We start from the raw sequence: 21,323 nt of genomic DNA on the forward strand, positions 1-21,323 counted from the left end.
GGTCCCAGCAAGCTGCTCACATGATAGGACCCTGCCCCTGAGGCCAGCGGTGCTCTCCACGACACCGCCACTGCCTGCTAGCCCAGCCGGGTGTGCAGGGACCCACGAGGACTTCTCCCATCAAAGCCAAGGATGTAAGTGAAGCAGGGCTCCGAATCCCATGAGCCGACGTGACACGTTGGTCAACAGGCTACGCTAGTGTTCACGTCCACACAGCTCCATATATGCCCCTCCAGCTTTGCGTCCTGGGTTCTCTGAGGGGTCCAGGAACTAAGATTGTCCCTCCCTCCCAAAGCTGTCAATGACTGCAGCTCTGGGGCTCAGTCCTGGGAGAGGACCGACCCAGCACCAGCCAGCCCGGGGCCTCCTGCTGCTCTCCTAAGCACCCTCCCCTCCCCCTTGCCAGTTCCCTGTTCCAGTGGAGGCTCCCAGGTCCCCTATTGAAAGGATGCATTCAGAAGTGAATCCAGGCAACAGAGATACTGACAGGACTAAGCTGTCAACCCCTCCAAGGTGCCTGTGTTTCCACACACCTTCTAGAATCAGCGGCCGTTCTTATACCCTTGCTCCCTGGGCCCTGGCTGCTCTGACGTCTAAGAGCAAGGTGACTGGGTAGGGGTGACGTCAGGATGGGGGTTCATCGGGGGAGTTGAGATCCGGGGATGCAGTGCTGTAGTAAAATCCAACCACCTATTCCCTCCACCTGCGCTTCCTGAGCACCGCTGGGTCTCACGCACAGCTCTGGCTGCGGGCGGTGCTTCCCCGCGTGAGCTCAGCCTCCCTGCTGGCAGTCAGTCAGTCAATAACCAAGGACTACAGCTTCCGGCAGTGACAGGCCCCACAAAGAGCAACGTGGAAAGGTGAATTAGGTGTTCGTCAAAGGCAAAAGGGAGTGACCTGAGCCCGCACACTTGGTGCTTAGAAAAGCCTCTCTGAGAACATGCGGTTGCCCAGAAACCTGAAGACTGGGTTTGTGGAGGAAGCTTCCCACGGAGAGAAAGCAGTAGGCATGAAGGCCCGCGTGCAGGAGCCGCCCAGGCCTGCCGGGCGTTCAGCGAGAAGCCAGCGTGGCCCTGAACAACGCTGAGACCCTGAGACGAGCCAAGAGAGGGCCCAGCAGGCACCAGCTCAGGGGGCCGTGAAAGCCACCGCGGAAGCTCAGACAGAGGTAGTATTCGGCCTCAGTGACACAGCCAGGGAGCAGCAGAGGCAAGAGGGGGCCCCAAGCCCCTACGCTCCCCCCAGCACGGAGCTGGTTCAGGATGGATCTCTTGAGGCCCTTCTTAGAGGCCAACGTCTCGCTCTCGTCTCCTCATGTCCTGGTCTAAAAATGACTGTAGAACTCACCACCTCCAGCCTCTGAAACAGAGAGCCTGGCCCGTGTAGAAGCAGGGCAAATACTTGTTGAAAGCTCCCCCGATCCCGTGTAGCAGGCAGGGGAGTTATTTTCGTGTTGCTGTCTTTGACCTTATGAGAGGGGCCTCGCTCGCACTGGGCTGCCTATTTTTAAACCTCAGATGTTCTCTGCTTACGACACACAAGGAAACCTAATACAGCTAAGGTGCTGGCTAGGAGGAGGCACGCTGTAGACTTGCTGAGTCTTCTGAGCTTTTGGTTTCAAAAAAGTTTAAAAGAGATTGAAATAATTATTTTAAAACAGTAAGAGCGAGGTCGGCGCTGTGGTGCAACGGGTTAAGGCCCTGGTCTGAAATGCTGGCATCCCATATGGGCGCCAGTTCTAGTCCTGGCTGCTCCTCTTCTGATCCAGCTCTCTGCTATGGCCTGGGAAAGCAGTAGAAGATGGCCCAAGTCCTTGGACCTCTATACCCACGTGGAAGACCCATAAGAAGCTCCTGGCTCCTGGCTTCAGATCAGCACAGCTCTGGCCGTTGCGCCCATCCGGGGAGTGAACCAGCAGATGGAAGACCTCTCTTTCTCTACTTCCCTCTGTAACTCTTTCAAATAAATAAAATAAATCTTTAAAATAAAACAGTAAGAGCACGCTCCAAAAATCAGTTATCTAATGAAGACTAGGCGTGTGTATAGTATTAGACTTTGCACACATAGATAAAATCTTGAGACAAGCGCCAAACCCGGGAGTGCTCCAGCTCTGGCTGCTCCACTAGACCAAGGTGGAGTGCTTGCCGGGAAACTTGTCCGAGATGAATACCTTACTCAGCGTGGCTGGGCCTCCATTTCCCCTTCTCTGAAATGAGGATGAAGACTGTGCTTGCAGGACAAAGCTGTTGTGAAAATAACAGAATCACAAGTGGCAGTGCCGAGAGATTAGGAAGAGCTGCTGGCCCTGCCTCCCCTGGGCCTCTGTTCACTCACCAGAAACAAGAGGGCCAAGGAGATGCCAGCGAAGGTCCCTGCTCAGCCATGTCCCCACAGCTGGGCTCCCACCACAGGACACATGCTCAGGGCACATGGAGAAGAACTAACAAGAGGGACCCCCAGGGGAACGAGCAAGGAAGTTCTAGGGACTCTGACTTGAACGGCAGGGGTTCTAGTAGACCCCACCCCCGCTTCCCACTGCGGATTCGCTCTATCAGTGCGGCAGAGTGTACGATGATGCACACAATACGTCCCTTCTCAGTTCTGGAGGCTGAATCTGGGCGGGGGGCTCCTTGTCGAGTCCCAACACAGCTGAGGGTGGGCAGAGAGGAGGCCAGAGGGCCCGCTCTTATCAACAAACCCACTTTGTGGTAACAAGCCAGCTCCTGGAGTGAAGACCCCCCTCACCATAGTGACGTCAACCCACCCCTGAGGGCAAACACCTCCCATCACCCCACCCCCAGCCACCGCCCCACTGGCATTAAGTGTCTGACACAGGATCCCTGGGGGACACAGTGAAGCCACAGGAGCTCCTGAGATATCCATTTCCTGTCTGCCTTCCCCAGGGGCTGAACTCTAAAGATGAGAGATTTTATCTACTTTTTCTTTTTTTTAAATTTTTTTATTTGTTATTTTATTTTATTTTTTTTGACAAGCAGAGTGGATAGTGAGAGAGAGAGACAGAGAGAAAGGTCTTCCTTTTTGCCGTTGGTTCACCCTCCAATGGCCACTGCGGCCAGCACATCGTGCTGATCTGAAGCCAGGAGCCAGGTGCTTTTTCCTGGTCTCCCATGGGGTTCAGGGCCCAAGAACTTGGGCCATCCTCCACTGCCTTCCCGGGCCATAGCAGAGAGCTGGCCTGGAAGAGGGGCAACCGGAATAGAATCCGGCGCCCCAACCGGGACTAGAACCCAGTGTGCCGGCGCCGCAAGGAGGAGGATTAGCCTGTTAAGCCACAGCGCCGGCCTCTACTTTTTCTAAAAGATTTATTTTATTCATTTGAGAGGCAGAATTAGAGAGATGGACAGAGCAAGGGAGAGAGATCTTCCATCTGCTGGTTCACTCCCCAGATGGCCGCTAAAGCCAGGAGCCCGGAACTCTGTATCTGGGTCTCCCAAGTGGGTGCAGGGCCCAATCACTCGGGCCATCCTCCACTGCCTTCCCAGGTGCATTAGAAGGAGCGGGACTGGATAAAGCAGCCGGAACTCAAATCAGGGCTCATAATAGATGCTAGGGCACAACGCCAGCCCCGGTTTTACCTATTTTGTCTCTTTCACATTCATATAGCCTGGCACACAGTAGGCCCACCATAAATATTTGTGAATGAATCAGTCTGTCTTACTACAGGAGGTACATTTCTGAAAATGGAGGAAATTAATTTAAATTACAAATCAACAATTTTATGAGGGAATTTGTTGGGAAAGCAACTTTTTAAAAAAATTTTCTAAATTGACAAATACAAATTGTATTTATGGAATGCAACAGTAACTATAAATGTCTCTGGCACACATGGGTTTTCTTTTTTTTATTATTTTTTTTTATTTTTGCAGGCAGAGTGGACAGTGAGAGACAGAGAGACAGAGAGAAAGGTCTTCCTTTTGCCGTTGGTTCACCCTCCAATGGCCACCGCGGCCGGCGCATTGCGCTGATCTGAAGCCAGGAGCCAGGTGCTTCTCCTGGTCTCCCATGGGGTACAGGGCCCAAGAACTTGGGCCATCCTCCACTGCACTCCCGGGCCACAGCAGAGAGTTGGCCTGGAAGAGGGGCAACCGGGACAGAATCCGGCACCCCGACCGGGACTAGAACCTGGTGTGCCGGCGCCACAAGGCGGAGGATTAGCCTGTTGAGCCACGGCACCAGCCCACATGGGTTTTCTTAAAGAGAAGCACAGGCCATGGAGTCAGCACAATGAGAGCTCGGGGACAGGGCTCGTCGTGCCCAGCATTCACAGCCTCAACAGCAGCATCAGCTAAGCTTCCCACATATCTTGGACTTTATCAGATTAGGAGATGGAATTTCTGAGCTCAGTCCACTCTGGTGGCCTTAATGGAGAACTTTTCTCTGGACAAAAAGAAAGGCCTATTCTTATGCTCCCATCCATGACCTGGCTGCAGGGCCAGTCTCGGGGAAGCATCCCAACACGTCACAGAAGGCAGGAGTGACAAGTGCAGACATGGTAATTGAACAATCCTCCAGTACTTATCACCGTCCCGTCCACACTACTGTACTTCCAGAGTCTCCGGGCATGGTCAGCCCCTGGCAAATGCCAACAACCAGCAAAAGCCTACCAGATCTAACATCCCAGCTACCCCTGCTTCCTGCAGCAGTCTGATAACATCATTATTCACACCATTCACTTATTCAGTCAACAAATATTATCAACCCTGGAAATGCAGAGTGATTCTGGATGACTGAAAGAAAGCTTAGAACAGCCATGAGGAGTCCCAGAGCTAGAACCAGGAAGCAGAGGAACATCTAGCCGCACAGTGCATCTGCAGCAAGTTTCTACCCAGCTCAGTGTCACTCCTACAGACCTCTACATGCCACTGTAGGAGGGTCCTTTGCCAATCCTTGTTAATAGCCTCCATGTAGTGCTGAGGACATGGTGTTGGCGAGCTCCTTGGGAGGAGAGGCCCTGCCACCCAATCATCTCTATGTCCCTGGCACCCAGCACAGGGCCTTGCACACAGAACCCAGTACTAGTAGAGCTGCTCTATGGATTCCAACAGAACAGATTTCTCGGTATTACTGGACCTGCACTGCCCAATATGGTAGCCCCTAGCCACAGGAGATCACACACAGCACTGGAGGTACAGTTGGAGAAGAAGAACTGAAATGTGCCGTAAGGGCAACATATATATAAAATGTCGGGGACTTAGCACAAAATAAGCTATCTCATTAATAATTCCTACATTGATTACATGTTGAGATGATAATAGTTGGGGTTTAGGTTAAATGATGTGATTATTAAAATTAATATCACCTGTTTTCAATTTTTTACCATGGCTACTAGAAGATTTAAGATTATTTTTAGTAAATTAAGGCTAATTCTCATGTGCAAAACACGTTCAATCTCTTGTTTTTCTAAGTTTTTTTTAGTAGCATGGACAATTTCCTTCTAACAAGGTTTTCATTCAGCCTGTGTTCAGAATATCCGAGTCATATATACAAATATTTGTCAAATTTTATCATCAGTATGTCTCACACTTTAGAAGTTTTGCTGTTTTAAACAAGAAATAACAATTGCCACTCTTGCTGTATCAGTCTTCCCAAGGGCATGTGATACGCACGCAGCCAACACTTAAATAGCTCTTCAGTTTCTGGCTCCAAGCACTTGGGTTTATCCTCTCTCCCCCCTCGGCCTTGGCATCCTGGGCAGCTCCCTCCCAGCCCAGCTCTTTCCACTGACCTCAGAAGGGGCTGGCTCAAATAACACACTTGTCAAAACACCTAGGTAAGCACTGCACTGGCAGGCACCGCAGAAGTAGCCGTGAGGAGACAGAGTGCTCCGTGCAGATAAGAGGAACCACGCGCAGGCCCCTCCGCCTTTATACGGCTTGTCTCCCACATGACTGGTTGACTGTGAAGGTCACTAATCGTCTTCATTCTGTCAGCTTAGACAGGCCTGCTCTACGTGGGCACTGGCAAAGCTCAACTGATTTGTAAGCTTTGGGTCCTGCTGTAACGAAAATCCTCCTTGCTGAAGTAGGGAAATTAAAGTTGCCCAAGGCCAGTGATCCGGAACAAAACTGAAAAGTTTCTACAGGATCTGTGGGGACGGTGGAGAGAGCTGGGCATCACGGGTCCTCAGGAAGCAGAGCTCCAAACTGCCGCCAGAGCATCTGCTCGCCTCTCCCAGACGCCGCGAGTCTGAACCATTTAGCTCAGAATTTGGCACATGGTACGTGCTCAAGAAATGTCTTTCACATGAAAATGTGCATACACAGGCGTTTGTTATCGACAGGAACCCCGCAAACACCACCTTTTTGTTTTTCTTTTTTGTTTTTTTAAACCCTGTGTGGTACAGCAGACAGAACAAGGCTTTCAAGTTTTACTCAAAATCAAACCTGAGTCCCTCCACGGCCTGCAAAGCACTGCACGGCCGCAACCCGACTCCTTCAGGCTCAGCTCTGACCACTCTCCCCTGCCCCCTCTCCAGCCACCTGGCCTCCTTGTCGCCTCAGGCCAGCCCCACGTTCCCGCCACAGCGCCCTTGCACCTGCCTCTTCTTGTCTAGAACACACATTCCTCCAGTCCCTGCTCAAATGTCACCTCACCAGGATGGCTATCCTCACCACCCTAAACCAAAATAGCTCGGTGTATGTCTTCATACAGCTCACAGGTTACGTGGACATCTTACGTGGCTGTTGGTTCCCGAGGGCTAGGACCGCGTTCACTGCCCCTTCCCTCGTGCCTGAGAAGTGCCGGGCGCACTGCAGGACAGCAACAAGTATCTGTTGGGTGAAGAAGCTACTGAACATCAGACTGAGCCAGACACTGGGGCCTGGTGCTCATTCTACCAGGAGGAAGCTGCATGATGGCCCTGACAGACGGGCCCTGACGCCCCTTTGTGAGTCTGTAGCACTGCTGGGGAGGGATGGATCTAAAGCCCGCCTTTGACTATCGGCCTTGAACGAAGTTTTAGCAACACAAGGATCCTTGCGGACATTCACAAACTGCTCTTGCCTGTGACACAAAACCTGCCTTTTCCAGTCCCCGCAGGTAGGATGGAGCCTGGGACTCGCACCCTGCTCTGAGGTGCTTCCCACAGACCTTTCTTCCTTCAGGACACAGTCATGTCTGCCTGCTGCTCCACTGAGCATGGGAACGGTGAGGACGACCGCAGACCCCCAAGGATTTTTGTGACCCAGTACCTGGTGTGGTCCATGGCAATAGCAGGCACCCCACACAAATGCTGAGGCCTCAGGTCACAGACCTAGGGGGACCAAGCCCATGCCAGCCCGCGCTGGTGAAGAGTGGGCCGGAGGATTCAGCTGAGCGAGAGCCAAGCAGGCCTGCGCACATCCACACCATTTACGCCTGTGACGATCTGCAGGTCACCACGTTCTACAGATGAGAGACACCGCTCGCTGAGGACAGTGCTTGCCCGCGACAGGCTAACGGGCCTCAGACCCAAGTCTCGGTGCCGTAGATCAGAGCCGCACCCTGTGGCATCCTCGACGGGAGGTGCGGGGTGCTTTGGGCACCTTCAGAGTTTTTCAGATCACAGGGCGTTTCTCCTCAGTCCAGAAAGTAGCTACAGACAAGGCCACATATTATACCCAGAGGCATAAAGAGAAGCATTACAAGCATCTAACTTTTTCCCTTCTAAATATTTTTAAAGCAAAGGGTTTTTTTTCTGATAATAATATGTACTATGTTCTTGTTTTAGAAAAATTGAAAAGTTCAGATAAATATAAAAAAGATCAACCATTATCCCATCACTAAGAGACATCCACTATTAGCTTCTTTTTAATCTTAAGGACAACTTTTTAACATAACTCTTACTAACTTTTTAACCTTTTCCCACTACCTCTTGTATTTTGTCGTTGACACCATTCTAAATTGTACTGTAAAGAACTTGTCTCACATTCAGTCCAATCCGTTTCCACTGCTAGGGTCCTAGCAGTCCTAGGTCATAAGCAGTATTTTCCAACCAAGCGCCCGTGTCAGCCAAGCCCCGTGTGGCCACCACTCAGGCTGTTTTCACGTTTTGACTTCCAAGTTGCCATTCCAGGGAAAAAAAAAAAAACAGGCAGCAAGACAGAGCACGCAGATGGTCTGTCCTTCCCTGTAACAACTCTCCTAAGCCAAAGCTCGGCCGAGCCACCCTGGTGTCACCAAGCACTTAAGGAAGGGTCCCTCCTAGGACGGGAAGGACCTGGTGAACATGTGGGCTCACATCCTGGTTCTTCTACGAGGCCTGACTGTGGCTGGAGGCTGTAGGAACGAGATCCGGGATACAGTGCGCCTGTGGCCAGGTGGCCAGGTGGCCAGGCCTCTGTGGGGGACAAGCCGCGAGCAAGGCGGGAAGCAGGCTGGTCCCTCGTTCTCACTCCCACTCCTCAGGGCACACTCCGAATCTCACCTCTGTCTCGGGAAACCACAGAACTTTAGGCCTCGAGGCAAGGCTGGCGAACCCGGCTCGAAGGCCTTGGAAGGGCTGTGAAATCACCCTGCCAGGCCAAGCACAGGCGGGCCTCAAATGCAGTCCATCTGCAGCAGGCTAATGTTTCAGGTGGTCATTTTGCATGGCCCTCAAATGATGATGTAAACATCCCAATGGCCCTTGGCAGAGAAAAGATTCCCAGCCCCGCCTTCGTGGAAGCTCGGAGCCCAGCAGCACGCGGGCAGGAGGGATTGGGGTCCCAGGGCAGCCTCCCTTGATCTCCCCCGGGCCAGCCACAGCGGCGTCTCCTTCCCAGCACCTCCACCCTGGTCCAAGCCCCAGACAGCACCTTCCTTCCACCACTGCCTCCCTGATTCCAAGCCTGCCCGTCACACCACTGACTTTGTGACCACGACACAGCAGGGAGCGCCACACTGGGGGCCATGGTCCTAGTGTCAACCACACAATGTGTTCCAAATGCTGATCGCAGTCTCAGTGGCCCCTCCTCACCCACACCATGCCACCAAACCAGCACTCAGCGGTTCCAGGCTCCCTCGCCCGCTCCCTGTCCTCCTCCCAGTCTCTGCCTGGCGCGCACCTCACCGCGAGGTTTGAGGCTACCTGTGAGGGCCAGCAGTGCCATGCCCAGCCGTCAGCCATTCGCAGTGCAGTGTAAGTGAGCCGTCAGGTCCTCCTGGGGTAACTTTCTGGGGTGAGGACGTGAGGATCCCAAACTGCACCAGGCAGAAGGGGACAAAGGCCGGCGTTGGCAGATTTCCCCTTCTCAGTCCCTAGGCCCAGTGCACTCCGCCATGTTCCACAGGTGCCTGCTCGCCTCTTGCCTCACGCGCCTCCTTCCCGAGGCGTCTCGGCAGCCCCACGACCACGCTCCCTCCCGGCTTCCCACGGCGCGGGATGTATGAGCCCCAACTTCCCCTGGGTGAACAGTGGCCACAGCCCGGCCCTCCCCGCTGAAATCCTCACCATTCACCCTCCTCACTCAACCTGCGGTGGAGACTGCGGACCACACAGCCCTGGCCCGCCGCACACATGGCGCCCGGACTTCCAGAAAGCCAGACCGGGAGCCGAGGGCTGCACCGCCCTCACCTCAGTGCCCGTACCCCAACACGCGGACCCATGCTTACACACACACACACACACACACATACACACACCACACACACACATACACACACATACACATCGGGAGCCCAGGGCTGCACCGCCCTCACCTCAGCGCCCGCACCCCAACACGCGGACCCATGGTTACACACACACACACACACACCACACATACACATACACACACATACACATACACACACATACACATACACCACACACACACACACCACACACACACCACACACACACACACCGGGAGCCAAGGGCTGCACCGCCCTCACCTCAGCGCCCGCACCCCAACACGCGGACCCATGCTTACACACACACACACACCACACACACATACACATACACGCACATACACATACAGCACACACACACCACACACACACCACACACACACACACCGGGAGCCGAGGGCTGCACCGCCCTCACCTCAGCGCCCGCACCCCAACACGCGGACCCATGGTTACACACACACACACACACACCACACACACACCACACACATACACACACATACACATCGGGAGCCCAGGGCTGCACTGCCCTCACCTCAGCGCCCGCACCCCAACACGCGGACCCATGCTTACACACACACACACACACCACACACACATACACATACACACACACATACACATACAGCACACACACACCACACACACCACACACACACACACACCCAGTGCGTGTGCCGCACAAGTCCCCTCAGACGGAGCCGCCCGGCCCCTCTGCGCTTAGGCGGGACCCCCGGCGGGCGCGGGGAGCTGGGGGTGCCGCTCGCCCCCTCAGCACCGCTCCCCGCGGCGTCCGCGCGGCGGACCCGAGAGAGGCCGCAGGCCCGCTACCTGGCGCCCGGCTCCTCGTCCGACTCCGCCGCCGTCCCGTCCTCCTCTTCCTCCTCCTCCTCCTCCTCCTCCTCGCTCGCCAGCTCGCGGGCCGCCTCCTCGTCCCCGTCGAAGCCGAGGACGCTGTCGCCGGCGTGGCTGCTGTCGCTGGTCGCCATCGTGCTTTCCGGGCGGGCCGGAGCCGGAGCCGGAGTCGGAGCCGTCCGCGCCGCGCCCGCTCTGCTCCCTCTCTGCGGCCCGGCCGGCCCGGCCGGCGGCTCGGGTTGCCGGCGCGGGCGGGGCGGGCAGCCGGCGACTTAAATAGAAGTTGCGGCAGTGTGGCCTGCAGGGCTCGGCCTCCCCGCGCCCGCCCGCCCGCCCGCCTCGCTGGCCCTGCGGCCCGTGCCCGGGCGGGAAACGGAGGCGGCCGAAGCTCTCGCTGCTGTGGCCTCGGGCCGTGGGAAGCAAGGCCGGGCTGCCTCCCTGCCTCCTTTCGCGGGCGTCAGTCAGCCGTGCATTGTCGTCCTCGGTGGCCCCAGACTGTTCGGCCAGGAGACTTCACGCGCGCTCACCCCAAACCTGGAGGGCTGATTTTCCTCCCCTTAGCCAGAGGCTAACTGTTCTCTGCAGCTCCGCCCAAAGACCCCTCCGGGCCTGAGGTCCTGCCCAGCCAGTGTCTACAGCCCCTCCGTGTGCCCGCACTGCTCAGGACGAAGCCCACGGGCCACCTGGCAACACCCATCCCACCTGTCTGCTCCCTGCGTTGGTCCGAGGGGCGCCCAACAGGGTCTCGAGTCACTCCACTGTGCCTTCATCCACACCTAAGGGTTCTTCCTTCTTGGTTTACCTGGTCACTCAGTGTTCAGCTTCACCACCTTTCTCTAAAACCCCCAGGTTTAACCCAGTACGCCTTTCTGGTTTCCCCGTCATCCTATGTTCAAAGGATATGTAACTTTTGCCCTAGGTAGTCTGTAGGTTTATTATTCATTCCCATTCTTCACAAGCCCATAAACTAGCCAAGTACCTACTGGACAGCTACACACGCACAACAGGTGGAGACAAAGACACTTCTTTTCATGGCAGTGGTCTTAAGGCTAGGGCAGCAAACGTTTATTGTTATTGACAGCAAATCCTATCGTCAGAGTTGCTGAATACAATGAATGTAGTGCAGGCATTATTTGCCAGTTGCGCTAGCTTGTATGCACCCACCATTGTGGTGGAATGAGAAGGTGAGAGGTCATGCCAAGATGGCCACTGACAAAAGAAACTGCCTGGCAACAGGCCGTGATTGGATGGCTTCGGAAACCACGTGACAACAGAGCCTGACTGACAACACGCTGTGATTGGATGGTTTCAGAAACTGCCTGGCAACAGAGCCTGACTGGCAACAGGCTGTGATTGGATGGCTTTGGAAACTGCCTGACAACAGGCTGTGATTGGTTAGGGCATAGACCGCCCCTTGACCGGATTGGCTGCCTTGGCTATATAAGCAGTTGTAGCAACTGAAATAAAGGAGTCTGGGGGCTGCTCGCCTCAGGCCCTCTTTCACCGGACTCCCAGGGTCTGTGTGGTGACTCGGTGCCTCTTGCCCCCACCACGCTCCTCTCAGAATGAATCCTACAGAAAACGAATCAACCTCAACACGCCTGTCTGCTGGAAAGAACTGCCCACAGTTCACAGTACAGACCCAACGTGGAGGGCTGGCAAAGGGTGGGCAGCAGGGTCCACTGCAGGTGGGCAGCAGGGGAACACAGCACTCATCAGCAACAGCAGCCTTTCTATGGTCCTTGCTTTAATTCAAAGTATCTTAAAACACTACAGTCCACAAGATTTGCAGAGGTCTTAGTTCAAACCCATCCAGAATTCAGAACTGCAGCACAGACTGCACATGTGTTCAGTTTTTTACTTATTTGAAAGGCAGAGGCCAGCGCTGCGGCTCACTAGGCTAATCCTCCGCCTGCGGCACCGGCACCCCGGGTTCTAGTCCTGGTCGAGGCGCCGGATTCTGTCCCGGTCGCCCCTCTTCCAGTCCAGCTCTCTGCTGTAGCCCGGGAGTGCAGTGGAGGATGGCCCAAGTACTTGGGCACCTGCACCCCATGGGAGACCAGGATAAGTACCTGGCTCCTGGCTTCGGATCAGCGCAGTGCACCGGCCACAGCGGCCATTGGGGGGTGAACCAACAGAAAAGGAAGATCTTTCTGTCCACTCTGCCTGTCCCAAAAAAAAAAAAAAAAAAACAAAAAAAAAACTCACACACTGACAGCCCACCTCCCCGGCCTCCCCAAGGGAAGAGGATCCTAGGCTCCAGCCCACCTACTTCAAATTCAGCTGCAGTCTATCAACCTCTGGACCTATTTGTTACAGTAACACAGCTTTTTTTGGAGATAGATATAGAAAGTGAGAGACAGACATAGAAGGGTCTTCCTTCCATTGGTTCACTCCCCAAATAGCCAGCACTGCGCCCATCCGAAGCCAAGAACCAGGTGCTTCTTCCTGGTCTCCTATGCAGGTCAGGCGCCCAAGCACTTGGGCCATCCTCCACTGCCTTCGCAGGCCACAGCAGAGAGCTGGACTGGAAGAGGAGCAACCGGGACTAGAACCCGTGGCCCATATGGGATGCCGGTGCCGCAAGCAGATTAGCCAAGTGAGCCACTGCGCCAGCCCAGTAACACAGCTTTTAAGAAGCAGGGATAAGGGTGGGGCCATTGAAGGCTGGGAGAACAGTGGCAGTGCAGGATCCACACGGTGGTAAACTTCTGGGGGTATCCTGCAAAGCAAGCACCCCACACCCTCACCCAACCGCAGGGCGCTGCAGTGTTACTGAATGCCGGGACTATGTTTTACCCAGTCACCACCAGAACATTAACTACGCTCGGTACATCCTCATAAAGAAAAGTTGCATAGTGCATAAGAAACTTCAGGAAAATTTCCAAGGAAAAGAATATAAAAAGCTTAATTGTGTCAAAAGTACTACATATCAGTAACCTTAAAAAATTCACCTTAATTCACCTATGTGGAAATTCCTTCCTAATAATTCCAGAGAAATAAGGTGTTAATGTGCTTACGTGGCTTAACCACAAAACAATCTGATGCTGATATTTTCTGTATTATCTAAATCATCAAGCACAATATATTTAAAAATTTATATTTAGTAATTAAAATTAAATATTTATACTAAATCAAGTACAATTGGATTCAATTTAGTTCAAGATAACTACAGCCTCCATCTAACCTCAAAAACAGACTTGCACAGAAAAAAAAATCACTTCAACAATTTCCATATATAAACTTTATTCCATTTAACATCATACAAAAATTTGAACTTAAAGGAGAAAATGAAAATATGCACCTTTTACAAGTCAGAGAAAATCAAAAGTTTTAGCATTTGAATTGGTCTGCAAAAAATACATTAGAGGTACAAACTGCTACAGTAGGTCTAAAAGAAGTTGTACACAGTCCTTCTGAAAAAGTTAAAACTGTTTTCAAGATTTTTTTTTACATTTACATTTACATATATTTACACAAATCAAAAACCTTAATAAACACTGTAGCTTTTTTAGCAGCCACCACTTCTTGTGGAAAAGAAATACTAAAAAAGATATTTTTATAAACATTAAGCTCTTATTTATAATCTTTATGTCTTATCTAAAACATTTTGTAGTGGCTTACTGCCTAAAAATTCCAGTTCAGATTACAATCCTGTGATTGTACACAGATAACAAAATCTGAGACTACAGATAGGACACAACCTCCACTCTGGTCTTTTCATTCCCGCTGCTTCATGTCACAGGGAAAATGGGAAGGAAAGCAGAAGTGCACACTGCACCATGCTGTCACCGAGCACTGGGGACAATCTTCTCAAACCCCCGTATGGAACTGATGTTGTGAAACACGTCACTAACTGCTGGAAGAGTTAGCGTTCAGTGCTGCAGTGCAAAATGTAATATCTCAACACAAAATCTAAAGCCGTCTCTGAGCGCTGCAGAAGTACGTGAGGTACCAATGGAATGCTAACAGGACACGCTCAAAGCCTTGGGCCAGCCCACCAAGTGAAGACAAAGCTCCTGTCCAGGGTTTCCTGACTGCGGCCATTTCAGTCACTTCCAGTAACTGAGTGACTGACGTCAGTCTTCACTTCAGGCAACAAACTATCTCTTGGAGGTTATACTTCAGCACTCACCAACAGACCCGCCCCAAATTTCCACACTTCATGTCAGTACTAGCATGTTCAGGTAATTTCCCAAAATATATTTTATCTGGTCTCCTGAAAATTCATGACATAATATTACTAATCATTGACGTAAACATTTTCAGAAACGTATTTTTAAATCAAAGGGTTTTATTAGGAAATGTCATAATAAAATATGCAATCTTTATATAAGTATGTCCTTTTAAAAATAAAACATGAAAACCAAAAGAACAATCAGAAAGAAACCATGATGGAGGTAAACATAATGCAAATGACATAGCTAATGCTCTTTATTTCTCCAAGGTGACACCAAGAAAGCGACCGGCTATCTTTTCAGGACGGCAGTTCTCAGGGGGAGTATGCTGTTCAAGTCTCTCTTGCTTTTCAATTTGTGCCATGACTGGGAGAGAAAGAGAAATCATTCTTAAAATCCAAAATACATGCACAACAAGACACTCAAAGGAATCTTTAGTGATTCTCTTCAGGTGGTAAAATTGTGGTTGACTTTTTTCTTCTTTAAGTGTTTTTATTTCCCAAGTTTTTAGTAAGTACATGGATTTTTTTTTTCCCAAAGAAACCTTTTATTTAAGGAATACAAAATTCATGCATTTCCTAAGTTCAAAATTAGGAATATAGTGATTCCTCCCACCATACCCATACTCCCACCCACATTCCCACCCCTCCTCCTCCTGCCTCTCTCATTCCCAGTCCCATTCTCCACTAAGATTCATTTTCAATTAACTTTATACACAGAAGACCAATTCTATACTAAGTAAACAGTTCAACAATTTGCACAGAAAAATCCAAAAAACTGTTCCAACAATCCAGACAAGGGCTGTTCAATGTCACTTTTTTTTAGAAGCTTAATTAACTTTAAAGAAACACCCAAGCATGATACATCTTTTGGGAGCACTAAGACATAACTATAACTTATGAGACATAAGAATATCTTCCACTTAATACATTACGGGAAAGTTAAGTCCTTGAGAACGAGTTTTATCATTAATCAAGGAAGCACCTAAGAAAACAAGCAATGGAGATGGACAAGTAGGCATGGCATAACTAAAACTTACGAGGATTGTTTTTGTCTCCAGAAAAGAAAATATTATTTTAAAACTCTGTATCATTGTGGTTCCAATTCATTAATAAACAAATGGGCACACAGGTGGTAGGAAAAGATACAATGGACAATATTAACATTTATTCACAGATTAAATCATTTAATCTAAAACAGCAATGCATTTAAAACAAAACGTCTGGATTTAAAAGGATAAGGGAAATTATTTCAGTTATCTGACCATTTTATATTCTTAGTAGCTTTTCCGACTGAAAACATCTATTAAGGAGGAAATAAATCTATAATAAAGCCCATTAAGGTATGCCTCTGAAAAAAACAGTCAACAGAATTTATACAAAAAAAAAAAAAAAAAAAAAAAAAAAAAAACACCTGGCATTCTTGATCACAAGCTATAAGACCTGGCTTCCTAACTTGGTGGATGCATATCTTTGTCATTTTATTTTCACATCAGTTCTTGGACCTACTGACAGGATTGGTTGTACAGCTAAACAATCCAAAATGTTTACCTATCAATAAGACCAACAATGCAGCAATGCTATTTTTGAGTCCTTAATATAACCTAATACACAAAATATTCCAACTTCGGTGTTTGTTTACAGGACAAATGTTCTATTCTGGCTCACCAATGCAGAGGGCCCAATGTGAAGGACAGTTTCTGATACTTGCATTTGTAATTATCACTAGAGTCCAGGCCTCTACCCTGCTTGCCACAGACTCCAACCTCTGTCTCCTACGATGCATGCCCGCCTCTGGCTCTCACGGTACTCATGTCTTTAGCTCTGCACTGGGATCTGGATGCCTGAAGACAGGGACCACACCTCGCATCACCACCAATGAAGACAACGACTTTTGGAACATAGCCACACACGGTATTTTTTTTTTAACGTTTCAGAATGTAAACAAAAATAAACTGGCATCTAATTCCTTGTAAATATAGAGAAGAAAAAGTGTAAGTTAGACATTAGCTTCTTCTAAGGCTGAAGTAAATTCCCCAATATTTTAAGGATTGAAAAAGCGTCTGTTCAATTTTATGCACTTATTTTGAGAGCTTACCAAGCTTCCTGTGAAAATGCTTACTTCCAGGAAAGTAAAAGCCATGTGAAGGAAAACACCAGCTCTCTCTGAAGGAAAAGCATCTCTCAATTCAGGCTCTAAATTCCCTTTCATGCTATATCAATGGCCTCACAAGAGAAACCAAGACCATTCTCTCCTATTACCTTTTTTTCCTTTTAAAGCACGCTAGTCCACTAATATTTCTGAAGTTAACCTGATGAACTGTATACCTTTAAAAACTGATCCTTGATCATGTCAAACTTCTGCTTTTCATGCACAGCTCTGGCTGTATTTGTTCCATCAAAAGGCTCTGTAATGTTAAACACACATGGGAAGAAATTATTTAAATGAGTATGAAACTGATAATATGTGGGGCCTACAAAAACAGTAATTTCATAAGATCCAACCTAACACTTTTATTTGGTTTATGCTCATAGAAAAGTTTAATATGGCTATGAACTGTTTAATAAGGTAGATGCAATTTAAGTGAGAAGACAAGTAAAAAGTCATCAGCACAGATGAATCAAGTCTAAACCATACAAGGGAATAAGATATCTGAAGAATTATAGGGCGTCAAAGATCTACCCTTAGGAAAATAAATATAAGTTAAAGAATGAAAAGTTATCAAAAAGAGGGGCCGGAATTGTAGCACAGTGGGTTAAGCTGCTGCCTGCAATGCCAGCATCCTGTATCCCATATCCGAGTCCTGGGTGCATAATTTCTAGTTCAGCTTCCTCCTAAAGCGCCTGGGCCCCAGACACCCACGTGAGAGACCTGAATGGAATTTCAGGTTCCTGGCTTCAATCTGGCCCAGCCACAACTGTTGAGGTCACTAGGGGAGTAAATAAAGATTTCTTCCTCTTTCTCTCTCTCTGTCTCTCCCTGACTGTAACTCTTTCAAATAAATAAAATAAATCTTAAAAAAAATCTTTTGAAAGAAAGTTCTCAAAAAGGAATAAAGCATTATCAGGGCCAGCGCTGAGGCACAGTGGGTAAAGCCGCGGCCTGCAGTGCCAGCATCCCATATGGGTGCCGGTTTGAGTCCTGAATGCTCCATTTCCGATCCAGCTCTACGGCCTGGGAAAGCAGTAGAAGATGGCCCAAGTCCTTGGACCCCTGCACCCCCATAGGAGACCTGGAAGAAGCTCCTGGCTCTTGGCTTTCGATCAGCCCAGGTCCGGCCATTGAGGCCATCTGGGGAGTGAAACAGTGGACAGAAGACCTCTCTCTCTCTCTGCCTCTGCCTTTCAAATAAATAAATAAATAAATCTTTTTTAAAACAAAAAGAATAAAGCATTATATTAAAGAGTGGTGGTCAATGTCAAGTATCATTGATGATTTTAAAATTTTTTAAAGATTTACTTATTTATTTACAAGGCAGAGTTAGAGGCAGAGGCAAATGGGGGGAGAAGAGAGAGAGAGAGATCTTTCGTCTGCTGGTTCACTCCCCCAAATGGCTGCAACGGCCAAGGCTGTGCCAATCTGAAGCCAAGAGCCAGAAGCCACCTCCAGGTCTCCCGCGTGGGTTCAGGGGCCCTAACACTTGGGCCATCTTCTACTGCTTTCCCAGGCCATAGCAGGGAGCTGGATCAGAAATGGAACACCCAAGACTCAAACTGGCACCCATATGGGATGCTGGCACTGCATGCAGCGGCTTTCCCCACTGTATCACACCGCCGGCCCCTATGGTTTAAAATTGAGCTTTAATTGAAAAGCTGATTTTGTCCAGCAGGAGAAAGGTCAATACTCTTTCAAAGCAGAAGTTCAATAAGAGAGAACATGGAAGACAGTGTTGTGGCTGCTTTAGAAAAAGACTGAAGTCAGGACTTAGATGAGAAATCTGGCAGATGAATAAGAGAGATACAAAATAGCAAGCAGGGAAGACGGGAAGAAAACAGATAACTGTGAGGTGTCTGTGTCTTCCTTCCATGTCAACATCTCCATCCTACCCACTGTGCACCCCAAAGATCAGAGGATATCTATGCACAGAAAAGAGGAAAGAAAAAACCAGAAGACAAGGAAACCAAAGACAACACCGAGAAGAGGGGGATGACTGAAGGGACTGGGAGTGAGATGGAATCACCAGAACAATGCCAGCAGTCTATTAGAAATCCGAGATTTAGAAAAATTCCCTTTATTTTTCATTGATCAGAATGGCTATTTTTTTAAAATATTATTTATTTTTGTTTTGTTTTGTTTTTTTGGACAGGCAGAGTGGATAGTGAGAGAGAGAGAGACAGAAAGAAAGGTCTTCCTTTGCCGTTGGTTCACCCTCCAATGGCCGCCGCGGCTGGCGCGCTACGACCAGCGCACCGCGCTGATCCGATAGCAGGAGCCAGGTGCTTATCCTAGTCTCCCATGGGGTGCAGGGCCCAAGCACTTGGGCCATCCTCCACTGCACTCCCTGGCCACAGCAGAGAGCTGGCCTGGAAGAGGGGCAACCGGGACAGAATCCGGCGCCCCGACCGGGACTAGAACCCCGTGTGCCGGCGCCGCAAGGCGGAGGATTAGCCTATTGAGCTGCGGCGCCGGCCCAGAATGGCTATTTTTAAACAGAATTTAGTGTCACAATTCTGCATTGTTCGTCTTTGTTTATAAGACTGACTTTTTACTTATTTATTTATTTGAAAGGCAGAGTGACAGAGAGAGACAAAGACAGCGAGAGAATTTCCAAGTTCTTGGGCCATTTTCCACTGCCCTCCCAGGAGTGTTAATAGGAAGCTGGGTCAAAAGCAAAGCAGAGGGCTGGCGCTGCAGAGTAGCAGGTAAAGCTCCCCCTGCGGCTTCAGCATCCTGTTGGGTGCCGGTTCGAGTCCGGCTCCTCTACTTCTGATCCAACTCCCTGCTACTGCCCCTGGGAAAGCAGCAGATGACCCAAGTACTTGGGCCCTTGAACCCACATGGGATACTGGGAAGAAGCTCCTGACTTCGGACAGGCCCAGCTCTGGCTGTTTTGGCCATTTGGGGAGTGAACCAGTGGATGGAAGATCTCTGTCTCTCCCTCCCTCTCTTTCTGAGGGAGGAAGGAAGGAAGGGAGGGAAGGAGGGAGGGAGGGAGGGAGGAGCAAAGCCAGCCAGAACTGGAACCTGCATTTTGATATGAGATGCCAGAGTTACAAGGGCAGGGGCTTAACTTGCTGTGCCACAATGCCAATCCCTGTTTCTTTTTTTACAGAGTATAGCCATAATAAGCCAAACTGTTTCAGATGGTATCGTGTACACAATCTACCACAGTGTTCAATATTCAGTACAACATACTAACTAAAATAATACACATCCACTGTACAATTAGCAAACCAGACACCAAAATATTTAATTTCATATTCACAAACTCTTATGATGTTGCATTTAAACCAATATAAAAAAATATGTTACATTAGATGTATTCTACAAATGCTGATTCTCAATCCTTTGTTTTTTACTTCATCAATTTGGTATCCACAGAACAATTGTGCTTCTTGAAGTCAATTTCCACTGATTTCAAAGAAAATGTCTCAAAGATCTGTTCAACTACATCAAATCAGTTTTAGAGAAAAGAATAACCTCAGATCATTTAATTTTTAAAGTAAAAATCGAATACTATTGCTAAGAATCTGGTTTACACTAAGAAGCAATATTTTTAGTGTGAAAAGATATCAAATAAATTATATTATCTGAAAATAAAGATGAACTTTTGTTCCATATGAAAATCACGAGATTCGGTTTCAGTCAACAAGGATGAGGAATGCAGACAGCCCAAATCTTACCCACAGGAGAATTAAGCGCCCCAATTCATGTCTATTTCTTACAACTACAGAATTTTAAATGATTCTTTAATTAAAAGCTTATACTGAAAGGCTTGTAAATCACTTCAGAAGGCCAGCTAGAGGTCGAGGAGCCATCCTCAGAGGCCTGACTCCCAGAGCAGGGTAGGCGGGGCTGCCTGGGGAACGCTACCTTCCACACAGATGTACTTATTTCTCCACTCAATGCCATCCGGCCTCGGGATGGCTTTGGCTTCACGAACTGAAATCATTTGGCTGTTCCAGCTGTAAGAGGAGAAACATTCACATGTTAAGCACTTTCGTAACCATTCTATCAACAGTAAGGCTCACCTGACACTTCCGGAGAACACAGAAACCTGCCTCAACCCTCAGCACCACAGTCCCATTTCCCTCCTCCATGTTTTTCTTGATGGCATTGATCGCCCGAAATTCACTTACTTAACAACACTTAGTTTACATATTGCCTCCAAGGAGAATGACAGCTGCATACTGATGAGATATTTGTTACTTTCACTGTTCACCCCTTTGCACTATTAGTATATAGCAGGTATTGTGTAATAATAATAAATGAATATGAAAAATAAGTACAAGCAAATGTGTGTGTGTATCAATAAACTATTCTCACTGTTAACAACCCATTAAGAGTGTTTTATGGACAGGCATTGTGGCATAATGGGTAAAGCCACTGACCTAAATGACCCATCCGATGTGGACACCAGTTCGAGTCCCAGCTGCTTCACTTCTAATCCAGCTCCCTGCTAATGGTCTGGGAAAAGCAGCAGAAGACAGCTTAAGTGCTTGTGCCCCTGGCCACCTGTGTGGGAGACCCAGATGAAGC

General features: G+C 49.2%; 2 protein-coding genes across 5 annotated transcripts in view; both read right to left on the reverse strand.

Annotated features, from left to right (window-relative positions):
- CMYA5 (cardiomyopathy associated 5) overlaps positions 1-10,580 on the reverse strand; it is an 87,829-nt gene extending 77,249 nt beyond the window's left edge. Inside the window, exon 1 of the mRNA XM_062211965.1 lies at positions 10,423-10,580. Within this exon, the coding sequence (XP_062067949.1) occupies positions 10,423-10,580 (158 nt within the window). The remainder of the gene's footprint in view (positions 1-10,422) is intronic.
- Positions 10,581-14,720: 4,140 nt separating this feature from the next.
- The window catches only part of TENT2 (terminal nucleotidyltransferase 2), an 83,929-nt gene continuing 77,326 nt past the window's right edge, over positions 14,721-21,323 (reverse strand). For all 4 annotated transcript variants that reach the window (XM_062212505.1, XM_062212506.1, XM_062212502.1 and 1 more), the window contains 3 exons: positions 20,658-20,749; positions 16,952-17,031; positions 14,721-14,990 (listed from right to left, as the gene is read on the reverse strand). In XM_062212505.1, the coding sequence (XP_062068489.1) occupies positions 14,916-14,990; positions 16,952-17,031; positions 20,658-20,749 (247 nt within the window). In that variant the 3' untranslated portion in view covers positions 14,721-14,915. The remainder of the gene's footprint in view (positions 14,991-16,951; positions 17,032-20,657; positions 20,750-21,323) is intronic.

This window comes from Lepus europaeus, chromosome 15 (assembly GCF_033115175.1).
Source record: "Lepus europaeus isolate LE1 chromosome 15, mLepTim1.pri, whole genome shotgun sequence".
Lineage (NCBI taxonomy): Eukaryota > Metazoa > Chordata > Mammalia > Lagomorpha > Leporidae > Lepus > Lepus europaeus.